A 25,185-nucleotide genomic window follows, 5' to 3' on the forward strand; every position below is an offset into this window, starting at 1 on the left:
AGTAAGTTAGAGATTTGTCAGTTAACCTTAATGAAGCCTTACTGAAAACAAGCTGACTCATTAATAATACTATTCAACAACAAAGGATACGTTTTAGCAGGGTAAAAATTCACTTTTAAAAATGAAAAACATACAAGCTTACAAGAAATGTGGCAAAACTCATGAACAATCCCCAGCCTCTTGATACAGATTTATAAAAACCATATCCTTATACATGTGTTATTTTCTACTCCATCAGGTTGCACTCCTTAAAGGATTTCTATGTTTTGTAGTATATGCACACAGGAATAGCCACATCTAAATCCCCATGGGTATGAATGTGGCACCCAAATTGTCAGGTGTTTAGTTGCCTCACTGTCACACTGATGAGATGTTCCGCCTGTCTAGGATTTCAGAGGTGGAAAAAGCACTGGGCAAGTCTGAAATGGTACTGGTGTCCCCGCTCTCAATACACAGTTTGCATGAATCATAGCTGGGTATCTCCTGTGTGTAAAACTAGCTGTACAAGTTTACTAGTGTGTTTGAATGATGATTGTCGGGTAGGGCTGCTCAATTAATCGTATTTTTAATCGCAATTATGATTATGGCCTGCAACGATTACGAAAACAAAGTAATTGAAATAAAACAATTATTATTTATTTTTTTAATTGGCTTTTCAGTTTAATTATACTTAAAGTTCAGGGTAATCAACTGTTCAAAACATACTGTTCACATTTTTTTCTCCAATAAATTGATATTTTCAAAGTAAATGGATAATCGTTTTTAATAATTGTGATTATGACTTTCGCCATAATCGAGCAGCCCTATTGTCGGGTATGTTTTTGAAACACGCTATATTGTATGTTCTTATTGCTGTACATACTGTAACTGGCTCTTCACTGCTAGGTAAAACACTAACAGCTTTATCACAAAAAAAGAGCCTCTCAGAAAACTAAAGTGAACTATGAACACATAAAACTGATTTTGCATTATAAACGTGTAAAAGAAAAATGCTGAAAAACCTACATCATAAGGACGATTTATGAAGATTTAAACTTGTGCGATGGGGCCCACATTGTGGATCAACATAAAAAAATGAATGTCACTGACAAAAGTTTGGCATGAATGAGGCTGTGTAAACTTGTTCCCTGTCATTTCGGATAAACAATGTCAGGAGGTCAGTGTTTTCACGCTTTGTCTAGTAAGACATTTTGTTTGCGCAAAACTAGGGACACTAGACATTTTGTTTTCAAAACCAATATTAGTGATATTCCCTGTGTATTGACCAATGTGCTACCAAGGTCCCGTTAGCATAGACTTGGATCTGAGGTATTGTTTTTTTATATCTGCAACATCCCTAGTTTAACACACCACTAAACTGCCAATCAAAAGATTGAGTTTTGACAGAATATGATGTGCCACATAACCCCTCGCAGTGATACTTGCACGTATTGGAACATATCAATAAAGTTGTTATAAACAAATAAACTACATTAAAAAAAGCGCACTTCACAATTTTTATGACAGCTTCACATTTAAACGACTGGAAAAAACTATTTTTTGGAGACTTATTTCCTTCCATTACAAAATAAAAATCAATCAACTGTACTCTGAACAGATCCAAAGCATTTTGTAAAAGCTGGTTAATTGAAAGGATCTAACGTAAAGCTGTTTTAAGTACATTGATTTTTACGGTAAAGACGTGCATAAAAGCCAAGCACGTATGATGCCTTTTATACTACTGGGGTTAGCACTGACTGCAGGTAACGACGGGACATTCACAGCGAGTCAATGGTGTCTCTGGCTCATTACCTTAGTACTGCTACCTGAATATTTCAGTGCAGCTGGACCTTTTCTTGTACAATTTGATATGCTTTTATCACGCTCTCCTACTAAATTATTCAACTTCGGGTTGATATATATAGATCTGTCATTGATAGGCCTTTGGTATGTTGTCCCGTAGTCTTGACATGGCAGTTTCTTAGTGAGATTATCATGACAAATGAACTGTCTGACAGCACTAAGAAAGATAAACATGTGGACTCCAAGAGACAATTCACAAGGAGAGAGCGCATGGAGAGATAAAAAGAGAAATCTCCTTACTTAAAAAAAGTATTTTCAAAAGAGGAGAGGCCTCATTGACTTAGGAGATATCCTTCATGGCTTGGCCGAGTTCAAGTTTTATGAATTGATGCGGTCAAGTTTCAGGAATTAAATCTGTGCTTATACTCAATTGAATTACTCCTCTACTGAGAGATACAACATCCTCCAAAGCTGTAAAGGCAATACGCAGATAATTCTTATGTGTGCTTGAATTTTCTTCCTCTGGCTCTAGTCAAAATTTAATTATTTGACACACCTATTTTCAAGCATCACAGTGCTCCATTACTGGTCAAATACAACCAGCACAACGCATGTTGCTGGACCAAAGACCGAACACGGCAATGACTGACCTATTGGAAAAGACACAGCAAGTCATGTTGTCTGTCCCGAGTGCAGTGACACCAGGTTGACATGGTCACTTGTGGCATCCTTGTCACAGGGCAGAATAACACCATGACATTTAGAGTCATATTTGGCCTTAGTGGTTATGGTCATCTCATGCAGTGTCACGTGGTCTGTTGAAAGTGAGGGGTCAGCATGCCTTAAATAACCGTAGCACTGGCACAGTCTGAACGGCATCAAGCAAAATAAAACCAACCAGTCTCCATTACTTCCCATACTATTTCTATAGGGGCCGAGATAGGAGCTATAGAGTGCAGCCAAGCACATGAACAAAACTGACTGGGTGTAAATTGACCTCCACAGTGATGAATGTAGCCTGTCAACACAGCTAATTACTGAGGATTGATCTCCATGTGGACAAAAAGCTCTTGCATCCGACTCTTTAAAAAAATGTATACTGTCATTTATAATTTGGAGGGCTTATTGATTATGGAGAGGGTGTCAACGTTAAATCTAGGAAAACAGACAAAGTCCAGTAATGAAAGATTTACCTGGAAAAGAAACCAAAGTGCAAGCTGAGTAAACGAGAGAATCCATTATCATATTGCAATCAGACCCCGTTTCTGTGGTTAGTGTGATAAACTCATCTAACAGTACTGAGGAAACCCCCACCTGTAGAGATGTAGTTCAAAGACAAACAACCCATTTCAAATAAACACAATGGGTTTCCTGAGAACACTTTCGGGAAATAAAACAAGATTTAATTCTGGTATCCACTGCCATCATTTGACAGGTATATCGTCTTTTACCAAATCCTCAGACATTTACTTTAACAGGTTATTGTTCAAAAGTACTGGCTAAAGGAAACATCATAATGGGCCTTACAATCTAAGCTCAACACACCGCATAAATTGCCAACCTTAAGGTCACTACTGTGATGCATGTCCTTAAGAATGTAAAACCTCATACTCCCAGTTTATAATCCCTGATCTATTACATAAACACAAAACACAAGGCGTGACATAAGCCAACAAAATGTTAACATTCAAATGGCACTACTCATCTCTCACTGTAACACGGCTGTGCCAGCACACATCATTTATTGTCACTTCATGACTTGCCTATGTTCATTTTACACTTTGGTTAATTGCTTAAGTTTTCATTCTGTGGGCTTTGCATTTTGATAATTCTAAGAAAAAATGAATTCAACCGTTTAAAAAAAAAAAGAAGCTTTGTCCTACAGCGACTTCATTATAAACGTTTTATCTGTACTCTCCATAACCTTCAGCTTCATGACGCTCAAGTAGCATTACTCATTTCCTTGCTTATGTCACAGCCGGTAAAAAAAGAAACAAGAACATGTGAGTCTCTGGACTGCCAGTCCCACAGCAGGAGCTCTAGTTCTCTCTGTCCTCAGACGCACCAACAGAGGAAACAGCTGACAGTCACGTCTCAAACAGGAAGTATTGCGACTTGATGACTGTTGTTGCACAAGTTACTTACAGAAACACAATAAGAAACATTCACAGAATTTTGTATCAACTACTAGTACAATAATATTGAATATTGGATTATTTGACTGAAAAAGCTTTACATCTGGGTTAAGAGTCAGCATTTTGTTAGCTTAGCATCTTGTTCTTTAACAATGTAGGGGAAGTAACAATGACATGAGTAAGAGTTCAACTTTTCCAGCTTTATCCTTTTGTGTTGTTAGCTTAAGTCTACATTTCTTTTAAAGATATTATGCCATATGCCAGACTGGATTTAAGCTTCCTTTTAAAAAGCAGGGGCCCGCCAGAGTTCACACATTTTCCAGTCACACAATAGCTACATTCGGGTCGTAAACATTACAATCTCAGTCTAATTAAATCCTTGGCATCACCACAACTTTTACATTGAAAAGGCGTGTGTCGTTCTGTAGCTCTCTTCCTCTTCCTTTACCGAGTTCCCGGCACACAGCTGCTTTTGGATGCCAGCCAGTGTCTGAATTATGAGGAAGCGCCAGAGGGGGCACAGCTCCCCTTAAAAAGATACCAGAGCAACACTGACAGCAATAAAAGCTAAGAGTCAACCCCTAATTTTAATAAGGAATGACATTTCAACCCTTACAGTGGTTATTTTTTTCTATGTTAGAGCAACACGCTATTTCTCAAAGCACAGGAGACCTGAAGCTGATCTGAACTTAAGGCTGCAAAATTAAATTGAATATTAATCACGTTCCCCATTTCCGGCTTCCTACAACTGACACGATCTCGTGCAATATTGAGGTGTAAATTGTGTGCACCACTTATAGAAAACTGAGGCATATCAAATCAAGTTCTTCCTCACTTACAGCCAGTTCCACTTTTCTCCAATGCCTACATGTTTGCCGCAACTGGATATAGCAAGTCGTCTTGGAAATGGCCCGGTGAAGGTGGCTTTCGGTTTTTACTTTTCTTTCTGCCAGGTCATCACCACCACCATACATGAACAACCAATGTTTTGATATTCAACACTGTTTAATAGAGCAAACAGATGTTAACAAGATGGTTTTTCTGCCTTCTTTAGTTTGCTGTCAAAGTGCACCAAGTTGAGGCATTTCACTTTAAAACGTAGCCTACAGGATTTAGGATGTATTTTTAGGAGTACATTTCCAGGAAATCGGAATATCGTGCAGCACTAATTTGCATATTAGCAGGAATGTGGCAAAACATGTTAAACCAGTACTTTGTTTAGTCACTCAAATCAATTAATAATTGTGATGAATAAACAATGATCTCAGTATAGATCAAAGTAAACACGATGTACCTTTTGGTTATAACCGTGAAGCTATATTCGATATGGTAAAGTAACAGAGTAAAGTTTCTCACATTTGCACTGCTACGTGTTCGTATTGTTGGTTGTAAATCTCCTGTTTGAATTTCAATATGCCTCTTTTAAATATGACGACATTTCTGTTTATGTAGTCATTTATTGTAGCATATACACATGCAGAGCACCTGGGCATGATTACACTGCATCACACGAGTGGTTTGGTGTATGCTCATCATCTGTGATCGTGGGATGATCCAGTGAGTAAGCTGCGACAGAAGCTGCCAACAGCCTTCATGTGCCGGTGTGTGTGGTCCTCATATGTGTCTGATAGAAGAAGAGTACACTGTATCATCATTCATGTATCCCCAATATGTTTGTTTAACTGGATACATCTTACTTCAATAGACCTAATCAAACAAATCATGTGTGGCAGCCAAGGTGTAACGTCCCAAAATGGTGTAACACATGTTTGCATCACCCTAGTGCTATGAAACTCCTTGAAAAATCAAAGCACCCACAGCTATACCATGCAGACATTTGATTACTCAATAGCCTAGATCTTCTCTGCAACTGTGAGTAAGGGTTTTAACTCAAATGGTAGGGAAAGGTGATAAAATAAGCAATTCAGAGTTTGTGAAACTGCAAGTCTGTACAAGAGGCAATTGTCTAAACTTTAAAACATGATTCCAACTTGCCTCTTTCGTCATTAATGTACACGTTAACTGCGGGAATACAATTCCCAGTGGAGTGATTTACTATTTAGGCTGTGTTCCTGAATATGTGCGTGATAGATATTATCAACATAAAATGGAACATGTGTGTATCGAACACGACTGTGGGTAGAACAATGGTGCTACAAATATGGGCAGCACTCTACTCCTTAAGGAAAGCCCTGCCAATATAAACTCCATAGGGTCCAAGATGCTTGAGAAAATCTCACCTGTACAGTCATGTCTGTTAAATTAATCCGAATCACTATTAATAATAAGCTGTGGAAAAATGATCTCGACTGTATGCTTTCCATGTTGGCTCGTAGCTAATTTACACAAGAAAAGTCCAGTTTGTGCAGGGGCAGATGTTATAATCAAGGCTACGTTTGAATAGTTACCCTTAAACATCAGCAATGCAAGTTTGACACAGGTATCCCGGGTTGCATGCTTTACGTATTGGACCAAAACATTTGCCTCTTTTGATTTGATAAGTCAATAGCTGAACACAGTTTAGCAAAAACATAAGTTACAAAGGTTCTTTCTTGCAATAATGTTCAAAAGATGAGAACAGACTACATCTCTAAAGAAAGAAGGCCCTGTGGATTCAGATATTTGCCTAACGTGGCTACAATGCTACCATGACAATTTAAGAGTTGAGAAATTTCCCTAATATCTTCCGTCTGTCACACCAACACTTTTCCTAAAACTACTAGTCCCCAGTTTACCTGTCACAATCGTATTGCTCTCACTTATCAGCCACAGTGCTGCTGTCAACAGCCACAGGAGCTGGGGATAAGGCCCTTTCCTCATGGCCTGCCAGGGTTTCCCTGTCAAATATTTATAGAAGCTGAAACACTAGATGCCCGACATCAGACTTATTGCTCTCTACACAAGAAGCCAGGCAAGAAGCAGCAGCAGCAGCAGAGCCATTTCAGGGACCAAAGCTCTCATTGAAAAACTACTTCTGAACAGAAAATGTGTTAATCCACTGTTAAATAACATTGACGCACTTATAAAGCTGTCAAGTGAACATGGAGCTTTAATGGCAGTGAGGGGGTTGGGAAAGGAGATGGCCATCTTTCGTCTGAAAACTGGGTACTTTTCCAAATTATTCACTATGTTTTCATTTGATTGTTATCCAAAGCTATGGTATATTTGAAGTTAAAAACCGAACAAATTGTAGTAATCGAGAAGACAGGGATTGCGTGTCCACCGGTCAGAGGTGGAAGAAGTACTCAGTAATGTAGTAGAATAACTACTACAGTGTAGTGGTTCATATTTCACAACATTATCTGCAAAACTTATTAAATAAATGTAGTAGAGTAAAAGTACACCATTCACCTCTGAATTGTAGTGGGGTACAAAGCAGCATACAATTGAAATACTGAACTAAAAAGCAGCATTGTTTAAGTAAGAGTACTTGAGTAAATGTACTCAGTTACTTTACACCGCTGCCAACGGTAACACTAGCTGTTAACATTATGTGTGGGCAGCTGCCGGCTAGTTTTTGTTAGGATTGGCAGTTTTTTTTACACAGTTTAACAAACATTCTGGAAACATCTGTAACCTAACATGCAGCAGCAGTTGCTCTGTTTTCCCTTGAAATGTATATACACATTCTGGTGAGGTAATTTAGCAACAACACCAGTATATAGTTACCAATATATATTTTAATAAAATGGGCCAATCTCTATAATGAGTACTTTTATTGTTGGTACTTAAAGTATATTTTGATGCAAATACTTTGGTACTTTTACTTGAGTAACATTTTGAATACTTTTACTTATATCAGAGTATTCCTACACTGGTACTTTACAAGATCTGAGTACTTCTTCCACCTCTGAATAACATCAAGTTAAAACTGTTGAGCTAACGACAGCTGAACACTCCCAATGATTTAACTAGCAGAGCTACATTTTGAGTAGTGTTGCCTGAGCTTGATAAATTACCGAGTATGGTGTTCAACTATCGGTCATGGTAAAGCTAACCAACCTAACAACCAGGCCCAGCAGCAGTTGAGACCAGGTTGAGACATATGAACGGATAGGGTAAGACACTTAAGAAGCCGGACTAGAGGCCGTTTTGATTAACGATGTGAAATATAATCACAGCTTAAAAAAGACTTTAGTTACACCTGGAATAACATTTCCAATCTACCTCACAGCATACAAAGTAAATAAAACTAGCTCCACCTTTACCAGCTTTGATAACACTTTTATGTATAAATAATTATAATCAGTAGTATATTTTAATGCTAATAATGTTGTACTTTTACTTGGGTAACATTTTGAATACAGGACTTCTTATAGAGTACTCCTACACTCTGGTACTTCTACTTTTACTTAAGTATAAGAACAACACTGTTAAGCTAAGTTAAAATTGTTGAGCTACTCTATATATACAGTTTATGAGCTAACTACAGAAAAACACCCCCAACGATTTAACTACCAGGGCTCAATTTTGAGTAGGACTGCCTGAGCTTGATACATGACCGAGTATGGTGTTCAACTATCGGTCAGGGTAAAGCTAACCATCCTAACAACCAGGCCCAGCAGTTGAGACATATTAACGGCTAGGGTAAGACACTTAACAAGCCGGACTAGATGTAGCTTTAACCAGCCTGCTGTGTAATGTATCGCAGCAGACTATTGACCTCACTCTGTCTGTCACAGCCGAGACAAGACACACTTAAACCATCACGGTGAACGAAAATGTTGACTTACCTTGCTGCCCTGATATCCCTCAAACGCTTTCAGTGCGCTGTCAGTGAGTTTAACGTGAAAGACGGATACATTGCTACCGTTGCTCACTCTTCCACAGGACAGTCCGTAGCACTGCTCCTCCTTCAGCGCCGCCATCTTTGCTACCGTTCACCACCATGCGCACGGACGCACTCGTACTGTCGTAAAGCGAGAACTCCCGTTGCTTTTCTAATGAATATTCAGTGACTGATCCCCGATGATGATGATGATGAAGTCACCAAGCAGTAATGAAGCCCTATATAGTCACATGTGTAATATCAACTACATTTACACTTCTGAATACATGATATGACATGTATGCAAAATGAATGGGCCTAAACAAATGTTGTACTAATAATAATTGTCTTGTATAGCCTACATGTAAAACTAATTTGGAGAAAACCATTTAAATATATACTAGCATTGTATTTTCTAATTATATGTTATAGTTTTTTATGGATGACAACAAATATACATTTTTTTATACAGCTTTTAAGAATGGGCATTTCACAGCAGTGATGCATAGGAAGTGGGAAACGATAGGTCATCTAATTGCGTCAGCGAAACGGCAATGTCTGAAGAAGACAAGAAAAAAACTCCAGTTTGGGAATATCCACAACATTTGTGGATGTCCACCCGTAATCTAATAATAGGAGGAAGGTAAATGCTGAATGTTTGTTATCTTGTCTTTATTAATAACACATATTATTGAGTTTCTGTGTAAATATAACACGTATTTAAATGAAAGATGTGGAACCTGGAACTGGTTCACTTTTATATTTCTTCTATTGCCAGTTGTATGAGGCATAAACACCACGCATCTTGTGGACTATGGATACTACATTATATCAGTTCAGGATGTAGTTAAAATCAACATACATGGTCATGATTTCACTGCATATAGTGTCCTATGACACAAAAAAGAGGCTGTAGTTTGATAACAGACATATTTTATTGTGATGAATATAAAATTAACAAATACAGGGAATGCTGGGAACTTTCACAACTACTTCATTTGTATGCAACTTTTGGCTCTTTAGGCCTGCAATCTACTCTGAAGAAGCCACAGATCCATCAGTGTCAGTTCAACTCTTGTGTTAGAAAACAATAACCAAAAGAAATGGAATAAACACCAAAATCAAAACAATAAAAAAATATTCACAGGCAAAAAAGTAGAGGACAAAGGAGAGAAATAACAAAAAAACACCCAACATTGTACTTAAATGGTCATCCTTCAACATTTGGTCTTAATCATCAAAAATTGAGGTATAATTGACAGAAACTGAATCATTATAAATAAACTCTCCTTTAGCGTTACTCATAGCCACATCACAGAGAAACGATGTGCTCCTCTGTTCTGTGTTAAAACTGTACCTCAATAACAGAACATCTATTTAAGCTGTGACCAAGAATTTAGAAACACTGGAGCATTGATGTGGATTTATGTTTCTGTTTGTTGCTGTTGACAGCGTCAGAAACGCAATATTTTAATTCCTTGGTACGTTCTAGGGCTCCAGTTTGTTGTATTTTGTTTTACTGCATTCATGGTTTTTTTCTTAGATAGATTCAATGTTCAGATCAAAACACAAAGATTGATTAAACACAAAAAAAACTTTGGCATCAGTCAACAAAAAATGTGTGTGCTGTTGTGTTGCATTACAGGACCGGTGCGTTCTATTTTCTGATCACTTAACATATAAATAGAGTCTGTAGAGTGTGTTCAAGAGCTAGCATACAAGTCAGAAAGATTGCCATTGTGTGGACCTCTAATATAACATCTGCATGAACATCAGTCAAGATTAAACATTGTACCATAATTAAAATCAAAGTGAAATCACATATTCTCTCTTGGATAGTAAATATGAATTTACCTAAACAATCTGGCGTTTTAAACTATAGCATAACAAAAAGGAATATATCACAATAGCTATTCCTTAATGGGAAAACATGATTAAATGGCTCCTATCTTAATCTATGGTAAAGTATCTTACGCTTTGATGATCATTCAGCAATTTCCTACCACCAAGAACATAAACAATGGTAGCAAAAGAAAGCAGTGTCTGGCAGCGTGTTTATGCATAAACCTACACATTTAGAAAGTTTCCATATGTAAATATTGACGTTTTATTAATTTTCAACTCGTTCTCAAACATAGCAGAGAAACAAATGACAGTGGAGAGGAATCTGACCAACCAACAGACATTTCCTCCCCCCCCTCGACCAAAGATCAGAAGGCTGCGAGATGTGCTTCTGTGTTGAGGCTCACATTGGTCAGACTCAGCACAGACTTGGTTCAGTTTCTAGCAGCTATGACGACGGATAACGCCACACCGCCAAGGGCTACGGCAGTGGCACCGAAGAGCCATTTCCAGCTGAGACCCTAGGGAAGTAGCAGAAAATAAAATAAGACTAGAGAAAGAATGTTAAGAATTGTCAAAAGTCAAAATCTAAAGTAAAATAGGAATTTGACCTAACATTTTTATACTTAACTTGTTATTGCACAAAGGCTCCCTTGATAATTACATACATCAATTCAAAAGCACCAATTGAAACGCATGAGCCTCATATGATGATAGAGAGCTATTTGCACTTAAACACTTGAACAGATTTGTTTCCCCAGCAATGACTCTCACCCATGAAGACTTGGCCCGGTGTTTCTGTGAGCTGCTGCTGCTGCTGCTGCTGCTGCTAGCGGGGTTACCCAGCATCTTCTTATACAGCGCCTGCTCGGCTCCTCTCTGCTCCGAGTTCTTCTTCACCAGCTTGGAGAGCTCAGCATGGATTGTCTGAACAGAAGAGACAAGACAAAGGCTTCAGATCGACATCCTCAGGTGTAAAACAAAGCAACATAAAAACAGCAATCACTCGGATGAACAGGTTGTAGCAGCATTGCTCAGGTGCTGTGGGTGCAATGCTTTCATATTCATTTGTTTGTTTGTTTGTACACAGGGTACTTCTTAAAAATGTGTCTGTTGACTGTGTTGTTTTAAACCCGTTTCATGATGGATACCTTGTACTTTTACTGCATACCTACAGGTAAAATAAAAAACCTCAACTCGAAACCTTGCTTTACTCTACCAAACTAGCTATCCCGACATAAAAGGAACAAAGTCCTGCTGCTGTAAAACAACCTAGGTATGATGTATTTGTTAATGGAAATATGTGAAATAACAATACACTTACATCAACAAACAGAAGCGTTCTGGAAAGCTTTACAAATGACATATCAGGAAAGCTTTTCAAGATATGGATGAAGCGTTGATGGATGAAGCATCGATTAAACACTTGTATAAATAAATGCTGGGAAATTATTTGTTCTTACAAGAAATCACAAACATAGCCTGCCATTGACACGACATGTACAAAGTATTCCAGTATATGGGTTCAATTTGTTCCAACGTTGTCGCCGATCTGAGTCCCTTCGCTCTTAAAGCTGGTGAGTGACTAAGCAAACCAATGTTTTAAGAAACAATGTAAATGTTTATGCTTTGTAAAATGCCCCCCAGTGATGGGGCCCTATAGCGTTGAGTTTACAGCAATGTTCACTAAAGTGGTATTTAAGAAAGGTCTACCTTTATAGATATGTGTAATCGATGTGAATGTCTAAACCCTGCCCTGAGGATTTATCCGTCATATTCTTTAAAGAACATATTAAAGTGATCATGTTGTGATATCTTGGGAGGACCTGTACCACACAGAGATCTATTTCTGTCTGTACAGAACAGATTGTATGATTTGTAGACATTTCTGCAGAACCACGATACTTAACACCGTACTTTGACACATATACTGTACATGCCTTTTACAAATAGTGTGCCCCCAGCAACTTTGATATGAACTATTACACATTGTCATTTTGATAAGGATCCAATTCATTGTTCCCCTTTCTTCAGGAAAGTGTTTGAACAGTTGGCACCACTATTGTGCATAAGCTAACCACCAAAATTACAAAAATGACAGAACACTGACTCCCAAGGACAAAATAGGGTAAAAAAAGATAACATCCTGTCCTAGCAGCATCTGAGGCTGTCTAAACTGGAACTGTTAAGCCTGCGTGTCATGTCAAAAAGTAAACTAACCCCAGACAAATACATTTTCTCATTAAATTTGAGTTTGAGGGTATAAACAGCCGACACCAGAGTAACAAATTCAGACAGCATGTTGCTCAAAGCTTGGAGAAGAGAGATGGAGTGTCTTTCTGTCACTCCTGTCACTGCTTCAGTTTGAGACCGCCTCATTGATTATAATGGGAGAGTTCTGGCATTGTCCCTGAAGCACACCCACTGTTCTTGCTGTTGGAATACAAGGTTATTAAGGGAGAGCTTTCATTATTATAGCACTTAGATGCAAGTCCATTTGGACGGCTAAACAGCTAATCTTATAGGTCTAAAAGTGTGTTGACACAGAGCCATCTCACATACACAACATTTACAGCTATGCATTGACCATACACTGTATATATAAAAAGGCATTGACACAACAGCCAGAAAGTGGAAAAAATGACATGCATCTTTTTATTGCCTCCACACAGGCAAAACTACAATCTACACTGAACAAAAATATAAATGCAACACTTTTGTTTTTGCTCCCATTTTTCATGAGATGAACTCAAAGATCTAAAACATTTTCTACATACACAAAATAACCATTTCTCTCAAATATTGTTCACAAATCTGAAAAAATCTGTGATAGTGAGCACTTCTCCTTTGCGGAGATAATCCATCCCACCTCACAGGTGTGGCATATCAAGATGCTGATTAGACAGCATGGTTATTGCACAGGTGTGCCTTAGGCTGGCCACAATAAAAGGCTCTGAAACGTGCAGTTTTGCTTTATTGGGGGGGTCTGAAAACCAGTCAGTATCTGGTGTGAGGGTTAGGATTAGGGTTAGGGTTAGGGTAATGTTGTGAATCGAGTGGCCCATGGTGGTGGTGGGGTTATGGTATGGGCAGGCGTATGTTATGGACGATGAACACAGGCCACTCGATTCACAACATTACCCTAACCCTAACCCTAACCCTCACACCAGATACTGACTGGTTTTCAGACCCCCCCAATAAAGCAAAACTGCACGTTTCAGAGTGGCCTTTTATTGTGGCCAGCCTAAGGCACACCTGTGCAATAATCATGCTATCTAATCAGCATCTTGATATGCCACACCTGTGAGGTGGGATGGATTATCTCGGCAAAGGAGAAGTGGTCACTATCACAGATTTTTTCAGATTTGTGAACAATATTTGAGAGAAATGGTTATTTTGTGTATTTAGAAAATGTTTTAGATCTTTGAGTTCATCTCATGAAAAATGGGAGCAAAAACAAAAGTGTTGCGTTTTTTATATTTTTGTTCAGTGTACCTAGGATGCATTATTGCAAAATGTATTAGTACATTATATTTACACTACGTGTGCTGGATGAAAAGCTTAAGTGGTGGCCACGCCATGTGTTGTTTGACAGATTGGTGTAGGACTCAAGTGGGGGATTCTGGGCACGAGTACCATGCTGCTGCAGCTCAAAACGAATCCAAAAAGCCCACGCACTGAGCTCAGTTCTGTCAAACGGCCTTGTTTGGCCAAAGTACCGCATACACCCGACTGTAATAGCAGCAGCAGCAGGAACAGTAGCTAGGTATTAGATATGGCTGGGTGCAGGGCAGACCTATTTACAGCAACAACATGAAAACAGATCCCCTGAAATGATGAGTCAGCAGTTCACCTGACCTTGCACAACAAACTAAGAGATTTGATGATTAGCCAATGGCACCATCTACTGGTGATAGAGAATAACTGCAAATTCTCCATACTGAAATGTTTGATTTACCAAAATAGTATGTGAAAAGCCCAATAGTACCTTGTTGCTTGGTTCCAACTTCAGTGCCTTCCTCAGAGTTTGAATGGCTTCTGCGTATTCCCCTTGTAAGGCTAGTACCTTGATAAAAAAAAGCAACAACACAAAGTTCAAGAAAAACATCCAACTTGTAATGACAGTGAAAGAAAAAGCGTGATGTTTACCTTGCCCATGCGGAAAAGTGCTTTTATGTTGTCTGGCTGGTGTTCCAGTGCTGAGACACAAGATTTAAGTGCTGCATCATAGTGGTCCAGTTTCAGCTGAGAGGCAGCCATGTTGTTTAAACACTTCACTCTTACATCCATCAGCTCACTCTCCTCCTCCGGAGTAATGTCAACTGCAGCAAAAAAAAATACACAAAGAGTTTTAAAATAATTGTTATAAAGTATCAAGATAATCAATGCATTATAAAAGTTAATGAAGAATAGTTATATATATTCCCTGCCTATCACCGTCTAAGGTGGTCGGTATTGTTTTTTTCTACACACAGCCCTTCTTTTTTTGAGGGGGGGGGATTCAAAAACTTCGAAAAATGCACGAGTAAGCATCAACTCTTTCAGTTCCCCCACCTGTTAGTCGCCTCCTTATCCCAATGCTAGGTGACAGAAAATGTTTCACCTAAACCCAAACTCCCCACTCTCTCACCTTTAGAACTAGACTCTGTTATGGTCAAGGCAATGCTGTATGAATTCACAGCGAAAGCATAGTCCCCACGCTGGTAATGAACATTGCCTCTCTCTCTCTTATGAATGGCCAAGGCAGTTTTTTCTGCAGGGGGCAGCAGCTCCAGGTCCGGGGCATCAGAAGCTTCCAGCAGTTCCACTTCGAGAGACAATTCTTCATTGGGGGGAACCTCGGGTTCAAGACTGAAAAGATAAGGAAACAGTCAAATTCAGAAATTAAGTGGCATCAATCTCTAGATGAGACACAAGGAATTGTTAGAGCTTGGAGAGCAAGCAGACAGGGAATTGGTCTTTTAATAGAAGCTTCAGTAGGAAATAACAAGCAGTGATAGATTTTAACAGGTCGAGGAAAAGCAACGTTTAATGTATATAGAGCCTATTGAGTACCATTGTCTTGTCTTTTTGTAACAGATATTGTTAATGGTGGAAATTCGTTGAATATATGTAAAGCACCTTTCATTACTATAAGCAATCCCAACGTGCTACAAGGGGCATACAATACATACATGTTTTGTTGGTTTGCATGAAAACTGCAGTTTAAACAGCCTTTAGCAGTGTTACTTTAAAGCACGTCCATACCTCCCCCGTTCACCATATGCATATTTTGCATTGGCCTGGACGAGGGCCTTCTCTCCCATTTCCATGAGCATGACTGTGAGATCCAGAGCCTGAAAGAACAATTTCATTGAGTAAGAAAAACTAACTGAGGTCAGTAATATAAAGCAAACTATGTCAAACCTTTTGTGACTCTGTGAAATCAGTCCATTTGAAAAGTATGGTCCATTTTACCTGGATGACATCTCCATCTCCAAGAGTAAAAGAGAGGTCAGACTGCTCCTCTACAAGTGTCCCATCGCTTAAACATGTTTTGAGATTAATCTTGACATTCTGTCCTTTCTGTGGGCGACTGTCTCGCCCTTTTCCTTCCTCCAGGACCTTTTTCTTCAGCTGGTCATTACCTGGGGACAAACAAAGTCATATTTATTTTGTTTACAGCATTGATCACTCTGCAGGGAGTCTTTAGCCTTGTTAAAGACAATCGCAACGACTACCGCTCTTGCTGAGGTGAGCTGCTCATCAATATTAAATGGTAAACCAAGTTAAACAACTACTAGAGGAATATGTTCAGCTATAATCTAACCTGTTACTCATGGGGCTTTTGTCACCTACCTAATACATCCAGCCATTCTTCCACTGGACCTGGAGGGTCAGAATCTGTGTCTGCATTAGTCCTCTCAGACTCATCTGTGTTTTTCCCCTTCCCACCCCCAGCATCTTCCAGAGGAGGGGGCTCATCGTCAATATCTTCTTCATTTAAAACCTCAAAGTCCTCCCCGCTGTCCAGCAACGAGGTTCGTCCGCTCTTCTTCCCTGATGTCACACTGTCATGGCTATCAGAGGAGTCCATGCTTTCCTCTATTTCCGTCATTTGAAGAATACTATGAGAAAAAAGGAAAACAACTTGGGAAGAATGCAACTTCATTGACTTCATGGCTGCAGTGTTTCCCAAAGATGTAACGCTTCTATCATCAGTGGTCTAATGTTACTAATTACATTGAATCAAGTAATGTACTTATAAGTAAAAAGTTGTACTTGTACTTTACTTCAGTATTTTCACATTTTGCCATTTTATACATTTACTCCACTACAATTTGTTGGAAAATGTTGTAATATTTATTCCACAACAATTATTTTAGATATTTAGTTACTAGTTATTTGCAAATTGAGGTCATTAATACAAAATCTGAATCGACACATCCATCATCATATATTATTATAGGTTGAGCTAAACAATAGCCAATAGAGTAATCTATTCTAAATAACCCAATCTTTCCGAGGTACAGCATTACAGTGATGCTCACATTAAGGCAGCAATACTTTTTAATACAATTATTATGTTGTTTATGTGCCTTTTAAAATAATTAATGCTTTTGGTACTCAAAGCATATTTTGATGCTAATACTTTTGAATGCAGGACTTTACGTGTAGTATTGCTACTTTTACTCTAGTAAATAATCAGAGAACTTCTTTCACCTCTGTCTATATTAATACATCAGTGAGCTTCTAACAGAGCTATCACAGCATTTAAAATCAAAACGACTGCCATCTCAAACAATGTAGCACTTAGTTGCGTATTGTTATCAACTAGCTAAAACATTACAACTCACCTGTTAACAGTTTTTCAACGGCAGAATTTTGTTATTGTTTGATATATAGAAGCCAAGCTAAGCCAACGTTTTCCAGAAGTTTCTGTCAAGTTATACAACGGCTCCTCAAGAGGCTAGCAGCATGCTAACAGGCGTTAGCCGAGGAAGTTGACAATAGCAAACTAGCATTAGCTGTAATCTCGCTAGCTGATGTAAGTAGTAGATATTAAGGGACTATTTTTATCTCATCTTGCAATAAACCAGTGCCTACTTCGACTTCAGATAGGGCGAGTCATTCAGAGCGACATATTTGATAACCACGTTTAACAATAGAAACGGCACTTTACCTTCAAGCACTATCTGTGCAGAGGCTTGTTTTGGTCCTGTACAATCTCCCCTCCAGGTTACACTGATGAAGTTAGCTTGCTGTTGGGCAAAGCGAGATCAACGTGACCCCTATGTGTTGCTAGGCTTCAACCTCAAACTGACTTCGCTGCGGTCTCTAGCTCATCCCAACAATCTGCTTCCTGTTAACCTTGAGCTCGTGGACTTCTATTGGACCTTTTCATGCATATTAATGTTTGACCTCATGGTTGGGCTTTCCAACGACTGTAGATAGTTTTCAATAAAAAAAACCTCTGTACTTATATCTCAAGTATAGATTACACTCAGCCTAATTGTGACTACATCCACCATGGATTCATGAGTGGCTTTTAATGCGTTATCTCACAACAATAGCAAAATGCCATTTGTGTAGCGGCTGGATGTACAGTGACTTTATCGTTTATATTTAACATATTTTTTAGCTTGGAGCTGTGGTAACCTTAATGCAAATTCAAAATGTGTGTCAGAATCATTGAGTGTTATTTAAAGTCAAAACTCAACTGGTATAATAAAATTAAAAAAGTTACAAAATTGAGAGCCTAAATCAAACATTGATAATAACTGTTTTGAAACGTGTGCAAAGGTTGAGGCCCGAAAGGAAATAGTAAAAAGTAAAAAATTAAATCAGGGAACCTTTTAGTTGCAGGAATTTAACCCATACAGTCCATAAACCTTTTCTAGGAATATCATGCAGGTTTATTGAAGTTATAGCAGAATTGATTTGATTTTTTAGCTTTAGTCTAGTTGACAATAATGACATACCAAGTAATATATTATTCCACATTGTGAAAAGCGTGTTTTAAAAAAATATTTGGCCCTTTCCTTTGCACTAAATTCCTATTGTGTACTACTACTGGTGGATGAAAGCTAAATGAGAGCTCAGAGGAAGAGATTGAGACAACAAGGAAAAATCAAATTACATTTATTATTGATGCATTGTTTCTTTTTTGATAAGCAAATCATCTGTTTTCTTTCAGTCTAAAGAAACTTTACAATATAAAGAAACATACAAAGAACATCTTTATTACCTACACAAGACACCTAAGTCCCTAAGACAAGATTTCTGAACTATCCTACCATGAAAATACAAAGCAAACCCAAGAGACAGACTGCTTCATATTGAATACTGCCATGTCATCAGAAAGGACCATGAATGGTACAGGAGAATCATTTATATTCCATTCCCTTGAACCCCCACCCCTCCCCAACTCAACATAACCACCCGCACCCGACCAGCAAATCTTCCTAATGGTACAGTATTATACATCACAATAGAAGTACAGAGATGGCCAACGATCGATATACACAGAGGACTGAGAGAGGATCAGTGAGAGAGCTTCTATCTATACAACGCTATAACAGGAATAGCAAAGGACACAGTTTCTTTTTGATCTATTCTTAATTTAAAATGAGGTTCTCTTAAGTACTTTTACCTTTTTAAAAGTTCTCTTAAATTGATAAAAATCCTTCATATTAAAAACTGCAGTAAGAGGTCACATGTTTTTCTTTTGGGAGAAGATGCCCTTTGAAAAAAATGATGAACAAGGCCAATAGTAAAACTGAAGCACAAGGAGACGAGGGCAGAGTGAGGACGCCACAGTTTGCTTCTGTCTGTCCTGTCCTCTCTCTGTCCTGTCCTCCCCACCTACGAGTCTTTAGCATACAGTCTGCATTTATTGTGTCGACTGTATTCTATACATTTTAATGGAAATGTAGCCACGTGTCAAATAGACATCCTTTCTCTATGAAAAAACATGGACAGTTTTATTTATAATTTACTTTCAACTGTATTCATTGGTAGTGACTGACATATCAAAACATGTCAATGATATCAAAATGCATTATACAGTATTTACAAAAAAGGAAATTAAAAAGAGAAGGGAGGGGAGAGGTTTGGTAGGGACGAGGCGAGGGATTGGAGGAAAGATGGGGAGGTGTGTGTGTGTGGCTACATTGAAGGAACACTGGAGAGTGTGTCCCAGGCCACCAATAGCCAAATCCTGGAGATGTCATTGTTGAACTCTGGGTACAATCTGTTCACATTGATATCAGAAAATTGACAAGTACGTCACCATCACCCATAGAGGCTACAATGGTTGTTTTAGTTATTGTTGATTTGAACACAGCAATGCCATTAAGTGCTGCAGTGTGATGCCACGAGAGATAACGTAACCCTTTGAAACGGAGAGTAGATCAGGCCAAGAGAACATAACATACAGAACGAAATTAAATAGCGTAATATGTAACTATGATTTTCTTTGTGTGCAGATTCTACGGGCTTTCATTTTTTCTCAGTTGAATACATTAAAAATAAAAACAATCTGCTGAAAAAACTAAACAGAAATATCCTTTACAAAAGCGTCCCATTGTTGTTTCCTCTTCCTCAGACCGATGTGGCAGTCTGTTTACCCCGAGGTGCATCACTCTGCTCCCTTCATCGACGCTAATCTGGATCCACTTTCCCGAACATATGGGAGTCGTTGAGAGGATCTGATCGATGGGAGTCTGTTTTTAGCATGTCTTGTCTGGGTTAAAAAAGTGTATCATACAGGATCTGTGGGTTCACCCTAAAATCCAAGCAAGAAAGCAGGCGGCCTCACAAGTGTATCTGAAGTCCTACATTTATCTCCAAGTCTGAAGAAAAGGGGGCATTGCCTGGAGACCAGAATGAACCCTGGGAGGAAAACAGTGCCACTTGGGAGTCCACAGTGAGGTTGAAATCAAACAAAGTGATGGAGGGGAAGGAAACACGTTTTAGGATTCACAGACAACTTGTAAATAACAAATAAAACAACCACCATACACGCTAAATATGTTGTATTTACAGACAAATCCATAGAAGAGATGCTCTCTTGCTCTGTTGGATACTGAATGAGAACTGGCACCTCAGAGCTTTTCCCATGTAGTAAAAACTGTGAGAAGGGGGGCGTATTAAGACAAGATAGCTAGATGATCATTCAGGTGCATCAGCAGACATTTTGTACCAGGAAACAGCAGTGCTCTGAGAAAGCCTCTGTTTTAACTGTATGGATATCTTTAGCCAAAATACTACATCAGAAACTACTTTAATTGGTGAAGACAGTCAATTATCCCGATCACTTTAAATGTTTATGCAAATGGTGCAACAAACATTAAAGTGGCAAAGACTCGAGCTACACGTTCAGTTTAGTTTAAAGGAGAGGTATGTGATGTGAGATAGACTGTAACAACAAAAACAAGACAAACATCAAATAGCCTTAAATCATGTAAACAAAAAATCATTGTGCATTTTTCAAATGAGTGTGCTTATTCTGTCATTGTTGATGCTGCTGCTGAGATAAAATGTGCCCTTTACAGGAAATCATAACTACATTAGTAGAATAATATCAATTATGAAAATTATAACAATAATATTACCATCAACAACAAAAAAATACAAACATTTAAAAAGAAAACCATTCTTGCCCTAAAATAACATTATCAGTTCATGTTTTTTTTCTTGTTTTTTTTTTTAAATCATTCCTGACACAGGAGTTTTTGAATGAGGGTTTTCGGCCCCTGTCAGTCATCAACCGCGTGTCCTTATAAGTTATGATCAGCGAGATATAATGGAGTGGTGGTGGTACAGCGGGGCATCGTGTTTGGGTGTGATCGCCACCCATGAGGGCAGGTTTTTAGGTTTTGGGAGAGACAGGCTCGGAGCAGATTCAGTCTCTTTCTGTCCTAGGGCCCGTGTCGAGGCCCGGCAGGCGAAGAAGAATCGGAGAAGAGACCTTTCCTGTTGCTTGGAGGCCTTTTCATGTTCTTAAACCCATTTTACAGGCGTTGGGATGGGGGGCCTTGAGGGGAGTCCTGCTTTCCAGGTGCATCCCATGGGGCTGTGTGGCACACCATCCACCAGGAGGAGGAGGTAGGAAGGGAGAGAGGAAGGTAATGCAAGACGCACCAGGGTGGATGGAAAGGGAAGATTTGGGTAAGGGGAGATGAAAAGGAAATAAAATAAAATAAAAGATAAAATAAAATAAAAAATCACACACTCATCGTCATGTTGGGTGAATACTGTAAAGGGAGAAAAAGAAAGGGAGGGGAAAAAAGATAAGCCAAAACTATATCATTAAACTACCCAATTCAAGATAAAAGCAATACAACTAACTGAACTAAATGCCATGTCCAGCAAACATTACACATTAACATTAACCCTGACTAAGTGTTTAAACCAGCAGCAAGCAAAGCAGCCCAAGGAGAAAATGTTAAGGAATCGAGAACACAGTGAAGAGACTGTGGCAAAATGTAGTCGTTGTCAGTCTCGTATTAATCACTATATGACAATCTCTCCATGCAGCAGAGAAAGCATATGATGTGGTTCTTTCTCATGCTTGTGTTTGTGCATGCTGTGTTTTTGTGTATGTTGGGTAAAGATGGGGAAATATTGCACAACATAAAGGACTAATGACCGGTTCAATTTAGCCAGGAGGACTGGTTTTAAGGTCAAAGTAGAGCATGGGGCTGATTTCACTAACATATTTTACATTGGTCAGCAGTGTTATTCTCTTTAAAATGTTTTTATAACTGTTGAAAGCAAAGACATTTTTGGAAGAGTGGACATACTGTGTCGTTTAAAGTGGTATCTCAGTCAGTTTTTAATTAGTTTAATGTTCTTCAAGAACCTCATGGCTTTTTGCAAGAGACACATTTAGAAGCAAATCTATCTTGAGTCTGGGTTTTATTTTGATAAGCAATAGTGAAATTATATTTTCTACTTTAAACCGGCCCCAGGTCACCTTGGGCAATTTACATTTAAACTATTTAAATGTTGCATGCTTTAATTGAGTCTCAAACCACATGGACAAATCACAACTGTATTAAAAACATTAATATGTTTGTCAAATAAAAAATGTGATACTGCTGTTTGATCATGTTATCATCAGGGATTTGTGCAGATACTACTGTTATCCAAAGCAAAATGTTTGATTTAAAAACCTGACTCTTTACCTTATCACATTCAGATATGATTTGTATGTCGTTGTTTTGTTTGTTCCCAGCTTAAGAAGTATGATGTCTCCTTTTGGTACTCACACTTTCACTTTGGAATGGGTTTAAAAAGTTGCCTGCCATCTCGCCGTCGTCCCGCGGAGTGCCGGGAGGATTGTTCATGCCTGCCATGTTGTTAGGAGAATTCTGTGATACACAGGTAAACAGAAAAAGTCAGAACACAGAAGTTACACGGACAGACAAATTCATAGACTGAGAGTCAGTTAGTCTTACCTTTGGCAACCCATCCATGTCACCAGAGCCTGTGATTAGAAATAGAAAAAGGAGAAATCGTTATGAGGTTACTGTTAACTGATTCAACACGATCAGGATATCCAGAGCAAGTAGGAACAGCTTGCCCTCTCACAGGATATGGCCTTTAACTAAGCTATTTGTTTCAGATACAGATGAGCACCAACTTGCTGGCTTCAATGATCCCGTCTCGCAAATCTACCAGATCAATTGGCCTTCTCACTGCCCCACTAATCTGTTTTAGCTCTGATCAATAACAGGATGGGGGAGGACACTTCCTCTGCCGGCCATGAGAGGGCACAGTCTTACTTCTAAAGACATTAACAGGTATGAAAATACTCAGGAGCCTTAAGGAAGTGCATGCTGTACACACTATCTTTGGCTACTCACCTAGTGATCCGTTCATATGATGCTGCTCCATAGCACCCATTCCTCCCATAGGCCCGTCAGGACCCGGCCCCATAGGGAACTAAAGAAAAACAAATGATAATGGTTATTAGTTTTACTCTGTGTAAATTGTACAGAAGAATTCTAATAAATATTGGATAAATATGTTAAGTGTAGATGAAAATTAATCAAAATGACTCACATTAGGTCTGTTTCCACCAGGGCCGATAGGGTTCATCATTGTGTAGATGTTTTCACTTGAGTTTGTCGAATCTATGAATTAAAAACAGTTGGGATATGTGAAATCAGAATACTGTTAAGTATTTTCTTCCTCCGGGAAACACTTGCAGATAAGCCCTATATCAACGATATCCGCTTTCTACCCAATTGTTTGGGCCGGGGTGTGGAATGGGGTAATGAATAGAAAATAACGAGCCGAGCTGCACAGAAACGACTGGAGAGGCACAGTCCTTCAGCGAGTCTGACGTTGTTTCAGCGTAATTCTGCAATTTGTTCCCCATATTCAGCTAGAGCCCACCCATGTTCTTATTTCTGCTGAGCATGACAAGAACCAGCAAAAATGTTACTCTAAGTGTCACTACATAATGTCAGTGAATCTGTCCGTCAGTCAATCTTCACACTGCTCCCTGCAATGTTCAATAAAAGAAACCTGCAATCTCTCCTTCCTAGAAGCAGGAGATTGGTATATCGGACAACTTGACAAATGTGCGACAACCAGCACATGCTGTGTTGCTCCTCTTGTGTCTGCTTATCCTGACACAATTCAGAAGGATGAGGTGACCTTGATCTGACATTGCAAGTTGTGAGTGACAGTTTGAGAAAAGCAGGCTGGAAACAGAATAGCAGATTGAAAGACAGGAGAGGACAGTATGTGCAAAGTGGTGGAGAGATCTCGCCTTTTAGTGTCCCTTCATCTAATAGCCTGTTTTGTCGTGACTGGAGAAGGACGGGGGGGCAGTGCTGAGTGGGAGGTGTGCATTTTTTGTGGGAGGTTGGTGTGGAAGTGTCTGTGTGTGTGCGCACAGTCTTGGCGACTGCAGTGGAAATATGTTTCCCCTCCCGGTGTACGTGTGAGCAGGAGCATTTTCTGCAAAAGGTTGCCCCGGCAACGTATCACAATAGAGGTATGTATATAAATAATAAATAGTGGACACAAAAAGAAGCTCTCGGCAGGCCGGCAGAAAGAGAACATCCACAGGATATCAGCCCACAGGGTTTTGTTCTCAGCTAATCCTCCGCTCAGACTCTAGATTGATGTGTCAAAGCTGAGGAAGATCACTCGTCTGATTGCAGACTGACATGCCTCCGCTTTCCTTTCAAACAGCTGTCTGAACATTGAGAGAAAACACAGCTAACAACGCCAGAATATCTTTGTTCCTTTACTGAGAAATGCTTACAAAATGCAGTGGTGGCAGAAGTATTCAGATCATTTAGTAAAGTAAAAGTACTGGGAAAAGGAAGGTGCTGCTTTCAAAACGGATGTGAGCAAAATGCACTTCAAGCCCCTGTCGGTGTTTAACTACCATTTATGATGTTTATGATTAATGTTAAAGCTGCATTAATGTGTATGATGCATGTCACTGATGAGGGTGTTTTAGGATGTTTTAAAAGGCTATATTATGCTCACTTTCAGGTTTCATAATTGCATTTTGTGCTTCTACTGTGACATGTTTGCATGAGTTAATGGTAGGCTTTATTTAGGGAACTTTGGGATTTTAGCCTTTGCAGACCATTTACATGCACACAAACCTATATAACACACAACAGGAAAGGGAAAACCTCAAAAGAG

General features: G+C 39.0%; 3 protein-coding genes across 6 annotated transcripts in view; all 3 read right to left on the reverse strand.

The window, feature by feature from the left end:
* ell (elongation factor RNA polymerase II) overlaps positions 1-8,842 on the reverse strand; it is a 38,701-nt gene extending 29,859 nt beyond the window's left edge. The window contains exon 1 of the mRNA XM_079688935.1: positions 8,651-8,842. Within this exon, the coding sequence (XP_079545061.1) occupies positions 8,651-8,785 (135 nt within the window). The 5' untranslated portion in view covers positions 8,786-8,842. The remainder of the gene's footprint in view (positions 1-8,650) is intronic.
* A 759-nt stretch (positions 8,843-9,601) lies between these two features.
* On the reverse strand, positions 9,602-17,844 carry fkbp8 (FKBP prolyl isomerase 8). Of its 2 annotated transcripts, none has more exons than XM_079669376.1 (9): positions 17,690-17,844; positions 16,366-16,634; positions 15,985-16,154; positions 15,775-15,863; positions 15,158-15,378; positions 14,677-14,849; positions 14,516-14,593; positions 11,302-11,454; positions 9,602-11,048 (listed from the first exon to the last, which is right to left on the reverse strand). In XM_079669376.1, the coding sequence occupies exons 2-9, from the start codon at positions 16,622-16,624 to the stop codon at positions 10,962-10,964; spliced, it is 1,230 nt and encodes a 409-aa protein (XP_079525502.1). In that variant the 5' UTR covers positions 16,625-16,634; positions 17,690-17,844; the 3' UTR covers positions 9,602-10,961. The 2 variants fall into 2 exon arrangements, with proteins under 2 accessions (XP_079525502.1, XP_079525503.1); XM_079669377.1 differs by lacking the exon at positions 17,690-17,844 and adding an exon at positions 17,364-17,683.
* Positions 17,845-18,632: 788 nt separating this feature from the next.
* Positions 18,633-25,185, reverse strand: part of ssbp4 (single stranded DNA binding protein 4) — an 89,446-nt gene continuing 82,893 nt past the window's right edge. The window contains exons 13-18 of one of the 3 annotated variants that reach the window (XM_079675764.1): positions 23,578-23,648; positions 23,379-23,457; positions 22,971-22,999; positions 22,782-22,883; positions 21,743-21,764; positions 18,633-21,583 (exon numbers count right to left, since the gene is read on the reverse strand). In XM_079675764.1, the coding sequence (XP_079531890.1) occupies positions 21,522-21,583; positions 21,743-21,764; positions 22,782-22,883; positions 22,971-22,999; positions 23,379-23,457; positions 23,578-23,648 (365 nt within the window). In that variant the 3' untranslated portion in view covers positions 18,633-21,521. The other 2 variants (XM_079675762.1, XM_079675763.1) reach the window with 2 other exon arrangements.

This window comes from Notothenia rossii, assembly GCF_949606895.1.
Source record: "Notothenia rossii genome assembly, chromosome: 1".
NCBI lineage: Eukaryota > Metazoa > Chordata > Actinopteri > Perciformes > Nototheniidae > Notothenia > Notothenia rossii.